Genomic DNA, 23,854 nt, shown 5'->3' on the forward strand with positions numbered 1-23,854 from the left:
CATTAATATTAAAATGAATAGTTTATGGTACAATCACTACATCCCACTAGCACTACCATAGCAGTCCAGAACATTACAGGCATAACAGTGAGAACTCAAGGTGCATTCAGAGGCCAAATGCTCTATCACCGTCTTAACAAAACTGAAGAATAATTGGAATTCCCTGGTGATTCAGATCCGCTGCAACATTTAATGGGTTCCTCTTAGGCCCATGCTACACCCCTCCACCAAATGACATGGAAATCAATCGCCCCCCTGTAATACTGCAGCCAAAAAGACTAACAGAGACAAAAGAAACAGCACTGAAGTCACAACCACTTTGCTGGTGTATGTGTTTTATGAATAATTGGTCAGACCAGACAGTCCAGGTGTGTGTGTGTGTGTGTGTGTGTGTGTGTGTGTGTGTGTGTGTGTGTGTGTGTGTGTGTGTGTGTGTGTGTGTGTGTGTGTGTGTGTGTGTGTGTGAGTGTTTTGTACAGCACACAACACAGAGTGTTCTCCTGTGTTCAGTATGTCTGTGTACGGGTTTACAGATGTACGATCCTCCATTTAGTATCACCACTCTCTCCATCTTTCTCCATCTATCTCTATCTTTGTGCAGTCTCTTTTTTTAATCACATTAGTGGTTGGAAGCTGGAATTAAATGTGTCACAAGCTGATTTGTGGACCTTGTGAACACTAGGACATCAGGCTGTGAGGAATTTGGCTGATGGTTAGGATGTGTTGAGACAAACAACTCCATTTCATTCAAGTTAGCACTGCTTTTGTGCATGTGCTTGCTTCAGTGTCCTGTGTACAACGATGTTTGTTGTCATGGTGAAAGTGTCTATGTGGGTCTATGTGAAAAAGGTTGTTGCATGCAAATGTGCGCAAATTTAGATTAGATTAGATTAAACAATACAAATACAAATACAGAGACAACAAAATGCTGTTTGTGTCTAAGCAGAAGTGCAAAAAAGCAGTGTGTTTGTGTGTTTTTGTGTATTGGTTTGTGTCCAAGGTTTGTGCGCATCTTCATGCCACGAATCTGTGGTTTTTGTCAGTACAGTGTATGTCGGTCAGGGTGAATTAGGTATATATGCGTGCAAGGGTGTGTGCATATGTATGTCTGTCTGAGTGTGTGTGTGTGTGTGTGTGCATGTGTATATGTGTGTGTGTGTGTGTGTGTGTGTGTTTCAAGGTAGATGTAGTTCACAGCATGGGTTAGTGCGGTGTTTGTCAAAGCGGGCCACATTTCGGTGTGTGCCCGAGTGTGTGACACATCTGAGGATGTGTGCGAGAGTGTCTTGGCGTGCGGCTCTTGGTGTGTGCGCAGTTATGCGGATATGCGCTCTTCCTGTGTTTGTTCTCTCTGTGGCTGCGCCTGTCGTTAGTGCACAAAAGAACAGGGAAAAGGAGAGCTAGCCTGCGCTCTGGAGCTGTTTCTCTCATCTATCTGACTTTATTTTATTTGACCTTTTTTTCCACATTTATTCATACCATTTTCTTTCATTTCACGTTTGTACTCGTTGGAACTAATGATTCGGTGAGAAGAGAGTCTCTTTTGGCCTGGCCTGACTGAGTTTGAGCTATACAAACTGAGAGGATGCCTTGATAGCCTGTGTTGCCTGTGATAGCCTGTGGGAGAGATTTACGGGGCCTGATGTGAGTGAGTGTTCAGCTCTGCCTGTCCTGGAAGCCACAGCCTCAGTGTTGGTCTATCTGTTTTCCCCACAGGCTCCTCTCTCCGATCGGCGTTTGGAGGGTCTACACAAAGGTAGGTCACCACTTTTCTCTCCTTAAACCGTCCTTGCATGACAACTGCTAAGTAATATGCCACTGACTTTGCTATTAAGCACGCCAAGAGTCTAATGTTTTTATATATACTATAGATTATGTGTTGTTTTGGCAGCTGTGGTGCAAATTAAGTTTTTGATTCTTGCACAAATACTGTCATTCAGCGGTATAACAAGGGGCTGGAAAATAATATAGGTCAGCTGGGTAATATATCAAGATGTATTTCAACTTGCTTTAGTTCATCAGCTGTTAATGTAGTAATTACAGTACATGGAACGGGAAGTAGTTTGAGAATGGTAGCATACATTTCTGATCTTCTGAGGCCATGGAAAATGTATACATTTACATTGTATACATTTACCTGGCTGGCTAAGGTAAATGTGCTTGTCTGTATTTGTGCTCATGTACATTACGTATTTGTGTCCAGTGTGGATGCAGACAGTGAGCTGGGCTCTGTGTTGTGGGGGAGAGAGGGGAGAACGGAGGGCCAAGGCGGGCTCAGGGAGGAGAGGGGGGACAAGACCGGGAGCCCCCTGGGCCGAACACTCAGCTTCCTGCGCAAGATGGCCGGGAATCGCAAGGTAAGCGCAGAATACAGAGAAGGAGAGTGGAGAGGGGAGAAGTGTGGAGTAGAAAAATGTGATTGAGAGAGAGTGGAGAGAGAAGTGTGGAGTGAATTTAAGAGAGCCAAGTGGGTGTGTATATGTGTGTGTGTGTGTGTGTGTGTGTGTGTGTGTGTGTGTGTGTGTGTGTGTGTGTGTGTGTGTGTGTGTGTGTGTGTGTGTATATGTCTGTATGATTGTGAGAAAAGAATGTTAGAGTGAAACTGAGGATTCGAGTAAGTCTGAGATATGGGTGGGAGGTATGATCACTTCCTCTTCTGTGCTACCCACGGGTGTGTTGAACAGGAAGCAGTATCTTATGAGAAAATGTCTCTACCTCAATTTTAACTCATCTTTTTATTGTCAGATGTTTGTCTTATCTGGTTCCGCATTTATATGCAGTGTCTTCATCACTGATCAGTGTATTGTAACATGTAGTAGTGCATGAAGATAGAAACGGTTAATACAGATATCATCGCCATGGGTTATATGTGTGCTGTGTGTACACATATCGTCTTCTACAGGTTGTACTGGTCTCATATCTGACTGGTCTCTTTTTGATGAGTGTGTCATTGCACAAGTGAGATGTCTTTGGGTGGTGTTCACACATTTTTGTAACTCTGGGGTGGGAGGGGGTGAATAATAGCAAAGTTATATTTGACAACATAATTCAATTATTAAACTACTGCAGTGTAAACAGGTCTGATGGGCAATGGGCATTGTGAATTATTATGAGACCTACTGTTTTTTTGCACTCGTAATGGCACGGACTGGCCAGGTGAGGGCAGCGGTGTATTGAGATGGGCTCCTGGCACTGTTACTGAACCACTTATCTGCTCAGCATAACAAGAGGCACAGCACTGTGCCCATTCACATCTGGACCCATTCTGCACACATTCCTAGTAAAAACAGCATTCAGACAAATGCCCCAAAGACAGGCCAGTTCCCTTTCCCATGATCCGTTATCAAGTAGCACCATCGAATGACAAAATCAGCCACCCTCTGGGGTGGAGAGCAGTCTATTTCTCCATTTTGAGGGGAGTCTTGGCAAGCAGCAAGACCTGAGGGTGGAAAAAAGTGACCAGCTTCCTTGTCCTCAGCTAAAGGTCAAAGCTGTTAATTATTCCCACTGAATTAAGGGATTTCTTTAATGCTATCTGTTGTCCGATGAGGAAGGGGGTGGCTGTGTCTTATCAGGGCCCTGCCAGATGGTAGCAGCTGCCCTTCTGAGGGCCAGAGCCTCTAAGGTCTCCTCTGTCGGCTCACTCAGTCGCCGTGTCGCTGAAGCGCAACAGTTTGTTTGTGCGGTGACATCATCACCCAGCGGCTTGGCCTGCAAAATTGCCCGCCCCATGTGTCTATTTTTGGGTGAATGACAGCATCCATCCGGTGCCTGTCTGTGTGTGTGTGTGTGTGTGTGTGTGTGTGTGTGTGTGTGTGTGTTTGTGTGGTGTCAGTGTTTGAGTGTTTGTTGTGTTTCCAGATATATGCAAGGTGCATTGTCTGATGCATGTGCATTCAAGTTAATTTTTGTCTCTCTCTCTCTCTCTATCTCTCTCTCTCTCTCTCTCTCTCTCTCTCTCTCTCTCTCTCTCTCTCTTTGTGTGTGTGTGTTTCACATGATGTGTTCTTGCCACGTTTGCTCAGATCCACACCCTGTCTGTGGGTTTTGAGGTGCAATGGACCAAACTAAACAACTGTATTGAACTACTCTGCTATAGACGCCCCATTTTTCTCTGGAGTGTGTATGTTTTGGCATATGCTTGTGTGTTAGCTTAAGAGAACAAGCAAGAGAAGAGAGTTAAGTTAAGTGACTAGAAAAGGAAAGAATATATGAACAGACTGGCATCCATGCAACAAACCAAAAAATCCTTCTTGCCAGAAAGCCACAGTCAGCTGAAAATAATGAAGTCACTCAGTCGAAAAATAAATGTTGAGCAAAGGATGCTCATAGGGAAGCTACTCTCTGTTTGCAGAGAGTAAAAAATAGTTTTAGATTTTTTTGAACATATGCGCCACTGTTACGTCTGGTGTAGCCAGTTGCACTGATTACAGTGGCAGCTAATTGTTCCAATAGAAGCTCTGTGAACGGAGTGCTTCAGTTGCGGAACCGGTGTAGCTCTGTACCGGTGTATGCTCTGTACACTCTTAAAAAAAATGTGTTGAAAACAACACAACTTCCTCTGTGTCCAGATATGGACAACACATTCGTTTTAAGAGTGTAGTCTTTGCTTTTGATGTAGTATAGACAAAGTTTTCTCAAGTAACGTTGTGTACAGAGATGTATGATTCACTGTCAGCGGCATCTGTGGACATCTGTGTCGTGCAAAAGAAGATAGATTGTATATGTCTTTTGTGTGTGTGTGTGCATGCGAGAAAGAGAGAGAGAGAGAGAGAAAGAGCATGTTCTCTTGTCTGGTGTGTGAACGCTACATTATTTGGTTTGTTCCACCCAAAGCTAAAAGCTTCTGGCCGAAGTTTAGTTCCCGTAGACCTCCATCCTAGCCTACTCCACCCCCAGCCTTTCCCGCCCCGCTCCTCCCAGCTCCTCCTCCTCCTCCTTCCCCACCCCAGCACTCCTCTCTGGCCCAGCTGGATAGTTTCTCCGACTGATGGCAGGATTGCATCAGCGGGGCCTCCCGCTCCCTCCACCTCTCTCTCTCTCTCTCTCTCTCTCTCTCTCTCTCACCCCTCCCCAGTTTTCCACCCAGAAGCCATCTGGAGGTAGACTGAAATATGCTCTTACCCTACAGTGCCCGGGACAAACAGAGGCAGCTACTAACAGCAGTGGATATGAAAACTCATAAATGTCTGCCTCCCAATAGGATGCCTGTCTAATGTTAACTTAGCAAATTTGCTCAACTTTATATAATCTTTTCCGCCTCATCTGCGTTCACATTAATCATGGCAGTTCTCGGGATCCCCCTCTGGTTGAGAAGCGCAATAATAAACAAACTAAATATGCATCTTTTGCAACAAAGTAGCCTATGAACATAGATACAATATAGAGGGAATGCACTGACAGCAGTCTCTAGAAAAAGATCTCCGAATTCCTGTAGCATAGCAGCTCTTTTGCGTTTTGATTTGGGGGGGTGGGGGGGGGGGGCAGTGTCATTCGTCATAATTAAGTTATGTGCCATCAAAATGATTTTGGGAACGTTATCTTAAGGTCAAAAAACTGTTAAAGGTGCCTTTAAAGTGAAACTCTTGTGTCGCCCACATCTTCTTTCTCTCTCTATCTCTCTCTCCCTCTCTCTCCCCCTCTTTCTCTCTCTCTTTTCCTCTCTCTTTCTCTGCTCTCCTGCTTATCTCATTACTAACATACCAGTGCGGCAGTCTATGTGATGGTAATAGTTTGTGACATCCACCACCACTGCCCCTCATCACAGCTGGTACCAGTTCATCAAAATGGCTTGTCGTTTCACTTCTGCCTCTCGTCCATAAAGAACTATTCCTTTCATTTATTCGCTTGTCCTCTCTCTGTCTCTACTTCTCTGCCTGTTCTTGTTCTCTCTTTTCTTTGCTTGTCATTTTGTGTGGGTCTCTCTCACTGATACACATATACGCACACGCACACACACACACACACACACACACACACACACACACACACACACACACACACACACACACACACACACACACACACACACACACACACACACACATTTCAGTGTCAGACACTGTTTCCCTCACAATGGCCCCTCACAAAGTAGCTTCACTGTATTGGGATCACACTGCTTGGTGACAGCACTGAATAGCTGGCCTGTGCCTCACTTAACACCTGTGCATTATCTGATATCACCCCATTCCACTGACCAGACGCCGTGCGCATTAGAACTAACAACGGCTTTTACACGCCCAATACATTCTGCTCAGGCTGCTTTCACAGTTCATGAACCCACAGGGACCATTTTCACACCTCTGACGCATTCGGATAAAATCTGCCCACCTTTCAAACTCACTGCACCTCCCCCCCCCCCCCCACACACACACACACAAACTTGAATTAACAGTTATAGCTTTGTAGTTGCCACTTAGCAACGGTTCTGTCTGCCCCATGAATGTCTGTGTTGTGAAAACACTTAAAAGCCAGGCATGTAAATGGGCTGTGAGCATAAATGGCTGTCTTTTGTGGAAGCCATCTTCACATTAGCAATACAGTGCCTCTGTCATTATGAAATGATATGTGCCAATACACAGTATATCACTGTCCCTCATAGTGAGATGCTTTTGAAAAAGACTCACCAAATCCTCTGGTCTAGATCAATGTGTCCATCATTTGACACCTTTCATGTTTTCTAGATTTTTTTTTTAATATATATAAGAAGCAATGATGTTCTTACAGCAGACTTGCTGGTGTCTCCTTTTGGCCAGGAGTGTGTGTTTATTTACTAACATTTGCAGTGTTTCAGTTTTCACCCTCACTAGAATAGAGTTCTCCATGTTGACAACTTCCAGGTTCCTCGACATGACCTGAATGCCATGCCCTTAGTCCTCAACTGTTGTCAGGAACCTCTTGAAGGGAGGAATGGTGCCCTTGACCTTGGACAGGGTCTGCTAGACAATGTGAATGGAAAAGGGGTGGCAGAGGCTCTGCCTTTGCAGGGCCTCAGATTTCAGTAAGGGAGTACTCAGGCCCACACACTTAGCCTCTCCACACCTGCGTCTGCTTTTATCTGCATCTCTGTGTGTGTGTGTGTGTGTGTGTGTGTGTGTGTGTGTGTGTGTGTGTGTGTGTGTGTGTGTGTTTACATGATGTGCAGAAGAAAGGGGCCAGCTGCACAGTAACTCATTAGTGAAGTGTGTGGGTGAGTCTGAGGGGGTTGCGTGTGATTGTTTTTGTGGGTGTATTTCTACAAAATGGCTGCTCAGGCACATGACACTACATGGGAATCTTTATTTCTCCCACTGTAGAAATACAGCGTATGAGAATTGTGTTGAAGTGTGCCGTTGTGTACACACACATCAGCCATAGAGATCCAATTTGTAATTTCCAGCGAACCAGGGAAGATTACCCATTGATACTTTTTATTTTGATACATGTTGTGCTTTTTTTAGTTGTGAAATAAGCACATGAAGTCACAGTGAAATTAGCATTTTAGCAGACTGTAATATAAAAACAATTATGAAAATTGAAATTGACAAAAACAAGCCATTTAGATCAATTTGGATCAATAAAGTGTACTGAAACCGCACCTCCAGTAAGTGTGTAGATACATAGAGATATCACATTGCTTTTTAGGGTCAAAGTGTTTGCGGTAGCTGTCTCCAGTAGGGTGGGAAACTGAGGGAATGGACGACACACCAGAGAGCAACACTAACATCCACTCAGGGGATGTGAGTGCAAAACAACGAGCACAGTTCACCAGTCATTATTATGTATGGATATAACCAAGCCAGGTTATTTTGGGGTACGGTGCTAGCGACCTTACATTAAGCAAACAAATTGAGACGGTAGGCTGAAGGTATTTAAATTCCAAGGGCAGAAATTGCTGTACTCCATGGTAAATGATGGATGGATGTGGTGGTTGACAGAACAAGGAGTCTCGCAGCCTCGGATGTAACAAATTGCTTTACTGCACTACACACATACACACCAGGCACCGGCTAGAACAAGGTAGCGATGGAGTTTCTCAGACATTTGTCATGGCAAAGCCAGCGAAAAGAAACAGAAAGCAAGTAAACCGTTGTCGGAGGAACAGGGAAAGAGGAAACGGCAGACCGACGATTGAGGAGTGTCGTAAAATATATACTCTGAAGCTGTAGGGGGAGCTCTGCAGAGAAACCTGTAAGCAAAAAGTCAGGAAACAGTGAAGAAATTGCCATGTATGTGGAGGTTCAGTATGACGTGGAGCAGAGCTGTTATGGTGGATGGAAAATGGAGTGCAAACAGAGACTGCTTTTACTTCTTTTTTATACGTACCATGTTACCTTCTGAAAGACAGAGAGGACACACTGACTCACACATACAGTACACACCTAGTTTAAGACAGAGCTCTGAATCACCATCACACACACGCACGCACACACACACTAACAAACACATGCACACACTAACAAACACATGCATACAACACACACACCACACACACACACACACAAAGAGACATGGCAGTTCATACAAGTTTGTAAAGACGCACACAGAAATACAGTCGCCATATGAGCCAGCACACACACACACACACACACACGGGAGCGTTTATTTCCATATTTTACTTTCAATTTAATCTGACAAAAAGTGTGGGGGATAGAATCGTGTTCCAGCAAAACTGTGTACGTTATAACACCCACATCCCCCACGCTTGCTACGCGCCTGCACACACACACACACACACACACACACACAGTGATGCATTTTTATCCACCATATATTTGTAGAAGTGTGCCTGTGCTATGTGTATTCAGAATGAATATTTATATTAGCAAAAAAAATAATTTTATTATAAAATGAGCATTGAGCAACCAAGGGGAGAGCATGTAAGACTTGTAGTGAACAGGTACTTGCAGATGTAGGGGATGGAGGAAAATGGAGAATAAATGTGATTTGTTTTCTTCAGATAGTAAGCAACATACAGCACTTTTTGCGGTGGTCATGTAGCCTACCGCTATGCTGTGCATCTAGTCTTTTTTTCATGATTCCACAAAGACCTTCATACCTTTTGGTTGGATCATACCATTCATTCTCTTACTACAGCATATTTTTTTCATGTTATGTCCTGGTTTGGCCCAGTGGGCCACAGCAAATGTGATAAGAATAGGTTAATTACATCGTCCTATTTTCATTTCCTACAATTATATTTTCATTCTATCCATATAAATTACGGTGAGGTCAGTATAAGGCTGAATTCCTCATCACATTATCATATAATCATATAGCTGACTGTAGGATCATAAATCATGATCCCACAGTCAGCTCGAATCCCCCTTGCCGAAAGACTTGGTATGTGTGCGCCTCTCTAAGAAGGGTCTGTATACGGTGCTGAGGAAATGGTTGTTCCTCCTTCTCTCCAGTCGTGGACGTGGAACACACTGCAGCCTGTATAACTGTAGGCGGGGTTATGAAAACGAGGCGATGGGAAATAAATATGATTGTACATAAGATTAGTAGACAGCAGCCCACTGGGCGGACAACAATGAGAGATACTTGAACGCTATTGGTCAAGTCTGAAAGAAGGTTAGTATTACACTGACGAAAAAGGTCCCTAGGGGTGCGGCCTAACATCAAGCGGCACTGGAGAATAACTATCTACTTACAGTATCCTGTTTGAAAAAGTCAAGCGATTCCTGTAGCGGCAAATGGATCAGTGACAATAAAGGGGGAAAAGTTGACTGATTCATGATTTGTAATTTTAAATTGTTACCAAGGACGGGTGTTAATTTTCGAACTTTTCATGTGATAGAAAATATACCTACGTGGAAAGGAAGAGTTTTTGCTAAGGATTACCATCTGGATCACTTTTTATTGATCCAGTTTTCGGAATGTCCCGTGTTACGGACCCTCTACCAAAAACGCGACAAGAGAGAATGAAAGAAATAAATCTGCGGGTAAGTCCAGCTATAAAGTCATTTTTTTTACGTCTAGCCTAAATAGTCTTATTCAAGTTCAATTTATGTGATGTTTGTTTATCATCCCTCTTATGTTAAATAAACAAAAATTAGCCTACATCTTTACTTTAGGGGGTTTCACTTAAAAGAGAATAGCCTAACAGTAAATGTTAAGGTGAGGGAAGTCCCCCACACCCGTAAAATAATCTTTGTGAATAGACGATCGGTCGCTGTTTGCCTGTGTGGGCTACCACCGTTACCTCCTGTCCCTCTTTGACTTTGTTAGTCATTATAACTCCAGCACCATACGGTTTGGAACATCTGTTGTTTTTTTGTATATATTAGAATAGTTGCTCCCCTATATTCACTGGTACAACCCTCATTACATATGCCATAGTGGATTACAGTATAGCGACTGAACAGCGTGGCGTGGAAAAGGGGGAGGGGGAGAGGGGGTCTTCTCATTGTGTGACACAGTAGCTGCAGAAACCGCTCTCTGAAGCCGACCACGTTGTCCAGGGGATTTGAAGGAAATTGGTAGGGGGAAGGAGTTGTAGCCTATGTCCTCTTTGTACAACAAGGCTTTTAGAAAGGTCAGATGCTTACGTTTGTGATATAATTTGCATTTCTTAGGCTATACCGTTCATTTGATTAAGCTTTCTTTGGCTGTTTCATATTCCATGCTCGAACTGGCATTCGTTGTAAAGTAAGCTACAATGTTGCATGTTGCAATGTTTCAGTTTTTACATTGTTTTCATTCTCAGAAACTTTATCGCAAACGCAGTGGTCGATTCTACTCTCATTTGGTAGGGTAATTTACCGTGTGCGAGAGCTTGCACGAATAGATGCGAGTAGGGTTTTGTGTGGACTGGTTTGGCAGGTGCACAAAGATTCTATTTAATTATGGCCATAGGCCTATGCATCTCTGCTTCATAGCGACGACTTGTGAGTTGTCTAACGTCGTTTCCCTGGCTACATTATTTCTTTGTGTTGCAGGCTACATTTGGATTTGTTCAACAAATATTTGGGGCATTGTGATTGTGACTTAAACCTTGTGTGTACTCTGATAGTGTATCAAGATATGTTTGTGTGTTTTCTGTGTGGGGAAGTTATGTTTTTGGTAGGAGCTGTACGGAGGAAGTGTAGGTGATAGTCTCTATGGTAACACAACAGACCATAATCAGAGTTTGTATTACACCATCGGACTGTTGTTTTGATATGGGAATAGCTTAGCCTAAGCCTATTTGGCTTTGGTGCTAGTTCACTAATGAATCAGATGCGTCAAATGTGATATAGGCTACATTTTCTCTCATAGTGGAGTGGTCGAAGGCCTAGGCCTATGCATTTGCAAGGGAGAGGGAGAGCTTGATATGAGCCGATCTTGCTTGCAGCTGATAAATATAAATGTGGTTGCTGGAAGATTATCCAAATTCACCGTTTTCTACACTGTGAGGATGAACTTCACTGTTTGAGGGCAGTGTGTGTGTAAGTATTAGTATATATGACTGGACCATTGGTCACTCAGGGGGGAGAGTTGACCGAGCCAGAGGAAGTGCTGTGGGTAATGTGAAGTGACTAAGAGGCTGTCTGGGATCCACTAGTGTTTTGTTTTACAAAGCTAATGGCACATTCCTGGGCAGTGAACCCCAGAACATGTAGAACCAATGCAGAGCTGTACAAACTCTCTCTCTCTCTCTCTCTCTCTCTCTCTCTCTCTCTCTCTCTCTCTCTCTCACACACACACAAACACACACACACACACACTCACACACCTACAGACAAACAGACAGACAGACGTGAATGCACATGCTATACACATGCATAATATAATCTTTTGGCACACACTCACTCTATTCTCTCTCTCTCTCTCACACACACACAGAGATACCAACATATATGGGTTATCTAGGTGAAAGAGTGTAATGCCATGTATTCTCTTTTACATGGCATGTAGCACACACCCAGAGTTCTAGATGAAGCATTCAGTGTGGACTGTGGAATATAGATGTAGATGGTGTAAGAACAGTCAGGATCAGCAGAACATAAAATTGCAGAATCAGCTCTCCGTACCATTCCGCCATTTTATTTTCATGCATCACTTGTTTTATCCGTGTGTCATGGGTGCAATTTAATGCAGGATATTTCTGTCTTTGCTTATGCCAGTCAGTACCGACACATGTATGTTATAGGCATGTAGTGATTAGCTAATTACCAGAGTAGAACAAATATATAATTCTGTGGAAATGTGAATTACCCAGTATATCACCCAGCAATCTGTAGACAGCTTTTCTGAATAAGCGGTAATTGATAAGCAGCTAGGAATTTCTATATCAGTGCATGACTTGTTGTAAGCCACATACACAGTTAATGAGAGACTGTTAACTGACTTGTAACCTCCAACACTGAACAAAACCGCCATCCTGTTTTGTGCCCATTTGCCACAATGAGTTAAGCCACACATGGTCTCCTCAATGGCATAGAGAGCCTTCATTCTTCAGTCATCCTCCCTCGTCCCAGACAAGGAGGCCATCCCATTCTTTTTTGTGCGTTTGGGGTTTTCTTGGGCAGGCACTATTTAGCCTACCTAAGGGCACAGTGTACAATAGGTCCTCTACAGGCACAGTGGGATGGACAGAGAGAGGATTGTGCACAGGGCCTGAGGGGCCAGGCATGGGACTGGAGATGCAGGATCCGTCCGAGAGCACCATCGAACAGGCCCCTCTTTATGCCCTTTCTGAAGGTCTCTCACTTTCTCTGTCTTTCTGTCCTCTCTCTCTCTCTCTCTTTCTCTTTCTCCCTCCATCCCCTTCTCTCTCTCCCTCTCTCTGTTGCCCCCTCTCTCGATTACTGTTGCTTTCAAAGAAAAGAGCATCCTTCAGCTCTAGCATTCAGCTCTAGTTTATCCATCATGTTTTATTTTGTAGTGGCGCTATCTGTAAGTCACTGTCTTAAAATCGTGTTTGTGAAGAGTGTGTCACTATTTTAACCTTTTGACACACATGTATGTTGACGTAATATTATGTCTGTGCAGTGTCATTTGAGTAGGTGTCTGAGGAGTCTGCTTTGACTCAGACACTTTCAGTGGTTACATTTCTGGCTTTAAGAATAGGAATGTACTTTTTGCCAGTCGAGTCAAAATACCCCTATGTGTGTGTGTGTGTGTGTGTGTGTGTGTGTGTGTGTGTGTGTTTGTGTTTATGTGTCGAGGAGCATTGATGCGCATGTGGGTGAATAAGACAGACAGAATCCACTGTGTACATGTGTCAGTGTGCATGTGTGTCTTGTCTGTGTGTGTCTGTGAGTGAGTGTGTGCGTGTTTAATCAGCCTTTTGTGTTTCCATTATGTGCTTGGATGGCTGGAACCATCCAGAACAATGGCACAAAGTCTGAGTGCTGCCTGCATGCACCATTAACACGTGCTAGACACGGACCTCTGGCGACGTGTTCCTCTGCCAGACATACGGGTGCAAAGCGCTTCATGGGGACCACAGTCCCCAAAACACAAGCAGCTCAACGCAGCAGCCATAAATACCAAAGGAGACAAAACACAGCAACAGGCATTTCATCCACGTAAGGCTCGCACTAGTGGTCTATTTGGCTGCCGCGGCTGCCCCATGCACTTTGACCTGTACAAACAAATGCAGTGTCACACACAGCCATGAACTGGGGGCGGAGGGAGGTGGGACAAGTGGTCCCCAGCTGTCTTGCAGGTGTTCTCTTAGATGTAGAACACGGAATGTAGAACCCTTGGCAACGTGTGAGCTTGGTAACAATGTTGTAAGCGCAACAGAACGGAATACTGTTAATTCTTTGTCTCAGAGAGAGAAATGGTCAGAAGTAGCCAAGTGCCCAAATATGGGTCTGTAGCCCTATCTCTCTCCACTAGCTGGCACTATTTTGGTTGGCACAGTAGTGTGCTGTGTTATGTTAAAAGAAGGGGGAAAGGGTTCACACAAGAACTACCTTACCACTGTTACATTTATATGTAACAGTATAACATTGTTATAAGTTCATATAAGTTTATTTTTGTCTGTAAGGTATGAAATATCTTTAGTTTCCACTGACATAGCTATAGGTAATTGTGACATATAGCCTTTAAGACAAAGTTAATGAATCTTCTCTGTCCTTTGTATTGATAGATAAGTAAAGTAAGAGCCAGTTACTTTCTGAGAGTTATCATGAGTCCAGTAACCACCATTAGTTCAGTTCTTTGTGTACAATAACTAGTGTGTTGGTAACCAAGGCAGGTATTTTTGGTGCATCCGATGTAAGGGTTTCAGTGAGGGTTTTTGTTCCTTTACCTCACTGATGCTGAATCATTTCAGTTTTCTCACCCTCTCTCACACTTCACTCCTCTGTTCCTTTTCTTGCTGCTGTCTCTCTCTCTCCTCTCTCTTTCTCTCTCTTTCCTCTCATCCTGTTTGTTCTCTCTGTCTCAATGTTTCTCTCACTATACAATAAAATGTCCCTGGTGAGCCTTTTTCAGTGCTGTAACCTGAGAGTCATGAAAGGAGGTCAGGAGAAAGGTGTGTATGAGCCAGGGACACACAGACAGTAGGAGGGGGGTGGGGATGGGGGGGGGGGGGGTCCGGGTTGCGGTGGGGGCCATGGAGAACACCTCACCCATGGGCCCCTCTAGGAACGGATAAAAGGTCTGACTGACAGACCGAGAAGACAGGCCGGATTAATCCCACACAGCATGCTAGAAAGCCAGACTGAGAGTCATCCAGACTCTCACACACACACACACATACACACACACACACACACACACACACACACACACACACACACACACACACACACACACACACTCACACACACACTCACACTCACACACACACACACACACACTCACACTCACACACACACACACACACACACACACACTCACACATACACACACACACACACACACAGTCTCAGTCTCAGACACAGACTGAAACACACACGGTCTCACTCACACACACACACACACACACACACACACACACAAACACAAACACACGCTAAAGCTCCCCGTAAAGGATCCCTGCTGGTCAGCACCACAGGGACGGCATAACTGGGCACAAACCAGCAGTGCTTATATGTGAGTTAGCCCCTCCATGCACCTGTGCAAACAACTATGCCGTTAAACAGCTTTGAGAAGCATTATCAGTGATGGACGAGGTGGAGGGGCACAGCAGCTGAACAGACTGAATGGAAGTGTGGGGGGAGAACATGCGATAATAGAGAGAGTGAAGGTGAACGGAAATTAAGAGGTGACAGTGATGAAATGGGGCAATCATGGATGTGTGTGTCCCTACTGTAATGTATCAGTCTTTCAGAAATGACACCTAATGTATGAGTATATGAATGCAATCAGTGAAAACCAACACCCAAATCTTATAACTGACGACATCTTGTTGGTTTGTTTGATAAACAGTGTATCCTTAATTACATGAAATCCGCCATGTACTATTTATTGTACACTATTTCTAAATTTTATCAAATGAAATGTTGAAAAATGTTTCTTTGACTGCTACGTTTCCCATCCAAACATTAATGACTATCACAGACCTCATTCCTGGGCTGCCTGAGCTGGAGGTCTGTTAAGGTCATTTAGTGAAGTGGCACGTATATATTACAATATATATGCTGACAGGAAGAGGAAGTGACATCAGGCACTCTGTTTCCTCTTTTATTCCTGTTCTGCAATCACCTCTTCTTCTGTGGTGAAGACTGTTTTAGCTTTAACCTAGCAACACATACCACTATCTCCATCAGTGGTTTGCTAAGCCTGCTTTTTTGTCACGGAGATGGTCACTGTTTTACCACAAGAAGTGTGTGTGTGTGTGTGTGTGTGTTTGTGTGTGTGTGTGTGTGTGTGTGTGTGTGTGTGTGTGGGGTGGGGTGGGGGGGGGGGGGGGTATGCATCAGGACAGTAGGCCCTCAGTGAGCAGAGGACGTTTCTGCCAGTGTTAGATCTGTGTCAGCAAGAAATCCCTCAGCTCTGCCTCTGAAGGCCAAGTGCTGATACAAACACCGGACGGTGATGGAGGCAGAATGTGAGCGTCTAATTGTGGTACAAATTGGCATGCTTGGGCTTGGTATTATTTATTTATTAATCAATTTGTTACACGTTGGTGTCCTTGGGGAGAGGCAGCATATGCTGGATGTATTTATGTGTGGGTGGATAAGTCTGCTAAAAGCCACCCACCCACCCACCCATTTTCTCAGTTTGTGCTTTTGCTCATTCGTGCATGTTTCTTGGTGAGACATCCCCATCTTTTTGGGTATGCTTGTGTGTTCACATGTGCGCTTGCCTGTGTGATTTGGGTGCTAAATACCCAAATATGTCATGCTTTTTGGCATCCTTTCTGGCGTATTGATTAGTACAGTGTGTAAATGTCTGTGTGTGTGTGTGTGTAAGCCAGGTCTGGGCATAAATAAAATAGCGATTTCTCAGATTAATCTCATTGATGATATCCATGATAATTTTTTTCATTAACAAATTTCAAAATACTGCTTTGAAATAAAGTACCTTTGGTACAGTAAGTATCTGATAATGATTTGTTTAAAGGATACAGTATTCAAAATGATTATGGATATAACTATAATTCCAGAAGTTCTATTTTGTATATATTTTAAACAACCTGATATACCTAATTTCATTATGATGTTTTTGGTCAGTCAGGGGTCAGAATATCGGTAGAGTTCTGATTAATTGGCCAGCCCTAGTCTAAGCGTATGTGTACTGTATTTGTGTGTGTGTGTGGGTTGTGTGTTTGTGTGAGAGGGGGTTTCTCTCTGGCACGCTGTATTTCCGTGGGAGTGCTAACGAGTGGCGCATTGTCAGCTAGTGCTGGCGGCCCGTCTGTTGGGGAAGCCTCCGCCACTCAAGGTCAAAGGTCGCTGAACTTCACGTCGCCCCCACCATCTGTCCCAGACTGCACGCTTGCAGCCCCACATTCACACATACATGTGTGTGGGAGTGCTCCATAAATGTACACATGACCACACAAACACGATGATGGGATTCACACACATACACACACACTGTCACTCATATGTACATTTACACAAAGACAGACACACACACACACACACACACACACACACACACACACACACACACACACACACACACATCCCACCTCAGAAAGCTAAGGAGCATAAACTGACACCCATTTAAGTTGGGTGCCAAGGCATTTTCAAAACCTCTTTCTGTTGCTTTATCTACTGTTTAAATATTCTGAATAGCATTTTACTGCCAACCAAATTGTTTCATGACTCATGGGTCTCCTCAGGCCTTCATCAGCTTGAGGATTATCTACATGTTGGCAATCAGCAGCATGATTACAATGGACACATTGCAGACCACACATTAAGTACAGTAGTATGCATTCAGCAGCGTACAGTGAACGCAGAACAAAACAAACAGGCACAGACAGCACTGCTGAATACGTGCAAGCAGAATGTGATCAGTCAGACAAATCATTAACTCATTTAATAAGCAGTGATCGGACTATCTTTATGGCAGCTACTGTTACAGCAACACACAGAGCTTTATGGCATGTTATGTCGTGTGCTTTGTGTGTAAAGGGCTATATTAGTGAATGCAGTTGTGGAAGGTTGTGCTCCACACACAGGGCATTGTTTCCCCCTGGTCGAGTTCCCTTTCCATAGTCTTCCTGTTTTTGCTCTGCCTCTCCCTCTCCTTTGTTCTCCGTGGCTCCACTGAAGTCAGGTTGCCTGCTCAGCTCCGCTCATCTCCACTATCGTTTGTCAGGTATCCTCCCTTTCATTCTCTCTCTCTATCTCTCTCTCTCTCTTCGTGCTTTTGTCTCTTCTCCATAGCCACTCTCTGGGGTTTCCTCTTTTTGCCCCGTTTTTTCTCCATCTGTCTGCTCCCCCCTTCCTCCTGTGGCTATAGGCCCCTTTCAACTCCTCTTCTTTTCTCCCCACCTCTCTCTCTCCTTCTCTCCTTTCTCTCTTTTCTCTCCTCTCTTAAAAGACCAACCTGGAAAATAATCAGTCCCCTGATCTCTCACAAGCCTGTCTTTTTTTTTCACCTGAAAGCTCTCTTGTTTATTGCTATAGTTTTCTTTTTCTGCCTTTCAATCTTCTCCCTCTCATGGGTCCTGCTTCAGAGATAAATAGGAGGGTCCTGTTTGTTGCCGTCACTGGTGATGACTTCACTTGGCATCACGTAAAACACTTCCTGCTCCCTAATCTCGTCTGACCGGACTCGGTCTCAGACCCAAACAAAACAATCAAAACGAGCCCAGCCTAAATAAATGCTCCCGTATGTTTACAGCTTTAGACGTTAATACAGTCACGTCTCATCTCTAAAAATAAACATATTTGGGAAATTCCAGCCTGTACTCTGACAAAAGAGATATAGTCACACACATCATCATTATCATTATTCACCCTTGTTTGGGTAGTTGTTATTTGCTGAATGCTTTTAATCCAAATGAATCAACCCAGAGCTGTGTGAACGCATCTAGTGCTCAGCAGGGTGTTTTTAAGGGTTTACCGGCCGCCTGGGCTCCTCCTCACATGTTCATGTGTGCTGCTGGAAACCTGGAAAAAACAGATTGGCTTCTAAGAGAGATTAGTCCAGTCAGGTGGACACCCAGGGTCACAGCAGAGAGGGGCAGTAACTCTGCTGCTCTTTATGACTTACAGACCCATACAGAAGGGGAGAGAGAGAGAGAGAGCAACCTGACTGGATGGTATTTAGACAGACACTTAAATCCCAGTAGACTGATATTATCCTCATCCTCCCACCCCCCTTTGAGTCTGCATGTGCAACCTTCCCCACTCTGTCATGCCTTCTGCTTGGCTTAGTGACAGGGCAGTGCTCAGTAATCAAGGCTGATGCCTTAATGAGGGTTTCAGCTTTTAACAAGGTTGGAAGGGTTTGCTTGCTCACTGGTGCTCTGGTTCTCTGGCCGTGATTTAGCCATGGTGTTGGAGTGTGTGGACGCTAGCTGTGCTTTATAAATACCAGCAGAGAGACATTTTGTGCTTTTCTGCTTTTTGCCCTTTGCTGTGTTTGTTGTGTTTCATACTTCTCCAAGATGAGTCAACATCCGTAAAGGTGTTGTTGGTGTCAGTGTTGCTTTATTGCTTAGGTGCCCAGATGTCTGTAGTTATGTTGACACAGTTACAAGCACAGTCTAAGTGTGTCATCTATTTTATGAGGCTCAGTGGGGTTAATTGTGAAATGATACAGTCTAGCTAGTAACCCTGGCGATTCCAGTTCAGTGAACTGAGTAAAACCATGTGATTTGTCCCCCCCCCCTCCGTCCCATGTGTGCCTTCTCACAGATGTCTGCTCAGGCCCTCTGAAGGACAGCAGACACACCAGGGTTAATGCAATCCACTCAACTGGAATTAAAGTCAGTCAAGCTTGTCCCTTTGTCAACAGTTGTAGTTGCCATAGCTAATTAGTTATTGTTGGAATGGAGCGTGACGGGTTAAAAGTGAACGTTTGACTCAGGAACTCTAATATTTGACTTACGACACTCACAAAGGCATTGCCACTTCAGGGAATTGACTTGGCAGAACTGAATTTGAGCAACTTTTGCCTTGGCGTCTTTTGGCTTTATGGCTTGTGTTGCAATGCACTCTTTTGTTCCCCCTTGTTTACTGCAGGCTCCACCTTCTCAGGCCAGTGAAGGAAGTGATTTTTGTGGACTTCCTGTGTTGCATATCAACAATGAAAATGGACAAAATATCAGCCAACAGACTAAACAATATCATGGAAGAAAGCATTTTACAGAGCTTTCCCACTCAAATCAAAGCAAGTTTATTGTGAAAACCAGAATTACCAGTTACTAACAACAAACAGACTGGATCCATAAACCCTTTATAGTACTGTGCTTATCTTTGAACTGTAAATGTAAATTAGGAAATAAACTAGTCATGCCCTTTGGTAAAGCAAGTTTATTGTGAAAACCAGAATGACCAGTTACTAACAACAAACAGACTGGATCCATAAACCCTTTATAGTACTGTGCTTATCTTTGAACTGTAAATGTAAATTAGGAAATAAACCAGTCATGCCCTTTGGTAAAGGGAGAGGGGAGAAAGAGAAGTATTTCAGGGTTCATGTAACTTTCATGTCAACCATGTTCACATGCAAATGAAGTCAGGAGCCAGCATTCAAAGAACAGCTGATTTTGGAGTCTGCAGAAGGAACCGAAACTTCCTGAACACTGCACTCTGAAAAATAATAATTACACGCCTCCATTTTTTCTCTGTACCCTTCTTAACCACCTTCCTGCTACACCCCTGTTCACAGTGACCTCGCTGGCATGACTGCACAAAAGTGTATGGGCCATTTGTTTTTGTGGCAGGTTGAAGTTGATGAAAGATGGACTTTGATCCTGTTTGTTGTCTTTCCTGGAAGATTACTAACACCTGCCTGGCTATAGACTGGACATAGTCTACAACTAACTGCAGTATGAGATCTTTATCTTCTTTGTTTATGGTTTGTAGGAAAGAGGAGGATCAAATAAGGAAGATAAGAAATGCCCTCACCCTCAATCGGTGGTTATGTTTGTGTGTTTGTGTGGTTTTTTGTGTGTTGTGTGTGCGTTATGCATAAATGTGTGTGGGTGTTTGTGACCCAAATATTATGAGTTTTATTGAAGACGGAATGATAGAGGAGCTTGATATACACATGTGTGTGAACGTGAGGGTTTGACCAGGCTCGTCTTTTACTGCAGTAGGACCTCAGTGCTGATAACAAGTGGCATTGCCCTCCTTCAGCGTGATTAATGGATGATTATGAGGTCACCCAGCTCAGCCGACTCACAACATAGCCAGCAGCGTGGACTGCCCATTTAATAAACAGCTCAATGACAGATTTTTTTTCCCTGTCTGTGTGAGTGGTACACTGAATGCCACATGCCTTCCAGCCAAAGACAAGAGATGACAAGATGACAGGACCGTGCCTTCTCCTCTCTGTCTCTCTATCCTGTTGTCTTGTGCCACCATCCCCCACACCGAAGAACATAACCACCAGCATGGCGCATTCGGAGTGCCAGGTTCTCTGGTTAAAAACCCCAAGCGTGACCCATGCAGTAATAGTATTTACTTAATCCCTGACATGTAATAGCAGCTTTACCCCTCTTGGGCACCCAAGTCTTGCCATTAAAGCAGTCATTACTGCCCATGTGTTTGTAATTTGTCACCGGTGCCAAGTTTGGGGCTTGCACCCTGCCATGCCGATCCCGGGATGAGTCTTTAGTAGTTGGCTGTGAGCAGAAGCAGGACTGGTGCATTCCTACCCTTCTCCCCACACTCATCCCCTTATTGCCCAAGTCAGATGACTCTAATCCTGCCTCTTAATCTAGTATAGATAGATAAGTGGACTAAGAGAGAGAGAGCAAGAGAAGAGACAATTAGAAGCAAAAGGAGAGCAAGAATGAGTGAATGACTGAAGAGAAACATGTGGAGTTGTGTGTCAGCATAGTAGCAAAGCTCACGAGCAGGCCATTTAAAATGCCTGAATCAGATGAGGCTTTCCCCCCCTCATCTTTTTTCATCACACAGCTGTGGAGGCTGCAAGGGTGCCACGGCAACCAACTCAGCAGAGGTGTCTCGTTAGTAGATTGACGCTCAAACGCTAAGGTCTCTCTGCAGTCTTTGTGTGTGTGTGTGTGTGTGTGTGTGTGTGTGTGTGTGTGTTGGTAACTGGGGGCCTCACAGAGGTTGAGGGTCTTATGTCGTTATCTCTGAGTGTTCTCTCCTGTCACTCTCATCTCCACGCTGTGCTGTTCAAGGAAATCCCCCTGTTCACTCTGCCTTTTGTTCCCTTATCTAATGGGAAGGATGGATCCGCTTCACCCCTTGAGCTCCATGAGCAGAGGGCCCGCAGGGGGCAGTTGGATGGTGGTTAGATGGTAGTGTGTGTGTGTGTGTGTGGTGGGGTGGATTTCATTTGGCTTTTGAAACATCATACACAAGACATTCACCAGAAGTGGCACTTAAACAATAGGCCAGGGTGGTTTTGTTGAGAGTTTTCTGAAAGGACAATCCCCCAAAGCGTGCACGCGCACATGCACACACACACGCTCTCACACACACACACACACACATATACACAAACACACCTTTTGTTTTCCTTCTTAAAGGTAATGGCAGGTTGTGTATCATGTACTGTAGTAGTACATTCCCATGGGACCTGAACCCTGTGCCCTCCCTCTCCAGGGAGGGTCCTCCCGCTTGTCCATGTCAGTGCTGAAGTGACAACGCGGATCTGTGTCTTCTTTAAACACAGCTCCCAAAAGGGATTGGGGGCGGACAGTTTATTCCAGCATGTTCATAAATGTAGGGCAGTCAAGCACAGCTTAAAACCCCTCTCTCTCTCACAGAGGTCCTTGACAGCCCTGGATACGTTTTCACCCCATTGGCAGCTTTCAAGAAAAGAAAGAGCGGAATTCAAATGGCTGCAGTAGTTGAGTAATGATTATGCAACCTCATTTGGAACACTCCCTCAGAGAAACAAAAAAAAAAAGACAGAAACCTCGACATTTCTGTTTTTCTTTGTTCCTAGAAGGAGAGAATTCGAACAAAGCAGCTTTAAGCCCCAGCAGCTTTTCAGACTGACTCAGCATGAGACCCTACACTCCAAGTTGGCACTGTTTTTTCTTTTTTTTGCTCTCCCCCAAACTGATTGTAAAAATGTCACAGATGAGATAAGGGTTCCCGCCAGGCGAACTGCTGGATCCCACAGTTGGAGCATGTGTGCGTTTTTTTGGAGATAGCGGCCCAAATTCAGATTCAGATGATTCTGCTGTTGAAACACCACCATCAGCAAGGCGTGCGCTTTAGCGTTTTTTAGCTTATTCAGCAGTACATTGGTATGAGAAGACAAGGCGAAACAAATGAGAATGACTTTATGAAGGCAGTTGTAAAGCCAGCACAGTCAAATCAAATCAGATTGTAGCGCCAGCCTTGCTGGAGGCAGCCAGATAAGACTCGTCTCAGAGTGACAGCGGAAAAAGACACAATCACACAATATTGAGCCTGTCAGTCAGTGGTCTTTATACAGTCAATAGTCGCTGTGTATGAAATGTGCTGCAGGGTGTCACACTTTCTTTTACAGTGTTCTGTTTTCACCATTATGTGCATTTTTGTGTTATTAGCTGAGGTTGGATTGGGAGACGGTGCGCCAGGTGTTTTTCCAACAAAGAGCCAACGGCTGCCAAAATTGCATGGCTGATTTCCCTCTCGACAGTTGGAATCTATGCCCATGCCATGATTAACCAATTTAACCTCTTTTAAAGAAGATTGCTTCTGATATCCATGCATTCCTGATATGGTTATGGTGGCTAATTAGTATTATCTCAAAAAGCACCACTGGCAATATGCCAATCAAGACCTATCATGAAAGCTCATAATTATGCAGTGTTCAATTCAACTCATTATAAACCTCCACCATGTTGAAATTTCCTTTAGTATTTCCATGTTAAGAGCAAATATTGCAACTGTTAACAGTTGGCTTTACATTTCTCTCTGTTAATGTTAATCTGCCTTCTCCGCCATAATGTACTTTTGGTGAGGTCATCCCATTGTTTGAAATCAGTGCGAATTGGGCGTGAACTGCTTCCTGGAGCTGACCAACGTGAAGGAACTCAAGCCGTGTAGGAAGTCACCTCTCTCTCTCCATGAGACATGAACCCTGACCTTTTCATCTCTTTGCTCCCTCTCCTCAGAACAAAGAGAAGGAGCGCATGAAGGAGCGCGAGAAGGAGGCGCGTGAGAGGGAGGCGCGCTACAGCAATGGCCACCTCTTCACCTCCCTCACCGTGTCGGCCACCACACTCTGCTCCGCCTGCAACAAGAGCATCACCGCCAAGGAGGCGCTCAGCTGTCCCAGTGAGTTCAACACACACACACACACACACACACACACACACACACACAAC

The 23,854-nt window shown here is 44.3% G+C and overlaps 1 protein-coding gene across 10 annotated transcripts in view; it reads left to right on the forward strand.

Moving 5' to 3' along the window:
- Positions 1–23,854, forward strand: part of arhgef2b (rho/rac guanine nucleotide exchange factor (GEF) 2b) — a 53,041-nt gene that overhangs the window by 7,890 nt on the left and 21,297 nt on the right. For 8 of the 10 annotated variants that reach the window (XM_076280384.1, XM_076280393.1, XM_076280385.1 and 5 more), the window contains 3 exons: positions 1,717–1,756; positions 2,204–2,357; positions 23,642–23,804. In XM_076280384.1, coding sequence (XP_076136499.1) covers positions 1,717–1,756; positions 2,204–2,357; positions 23,642–23,804 — 357 coding nt within the window. Of the gene's footprint in view, positions 1–1,354; positions 1,526–1,716; positions 1,757–2,203; positions 2,358–9,572; positions 9,927–23,641; positions 23,805–23,854 lie in introns of those variants that run through there. The other 2 variants (XM_076280392.1, XM_076280391.1) reach the window with 2 other exon arrangements.

The sequence above is a fragment of the Alosa pseudoharengus genome, unplaced genomic scaffold (assembly GCF_046254945.1).
Source record: "Alosa pseudoharengus isolate Yale_2024_CS ecotype anadromous, Long Island Sound unplaced genomic scaffold, YU_APseudo_1.1 YU_APseudo_1.1_scf_12, whole genome shotgun sequence".
Taxonomy (NCBI): domain Eukaryota; kingdom Metazoa; phylum Chordata; class Actinopteri; order Clupeiformes; family Clupeidae; genus Alosa; species Alosa pseudoharengus.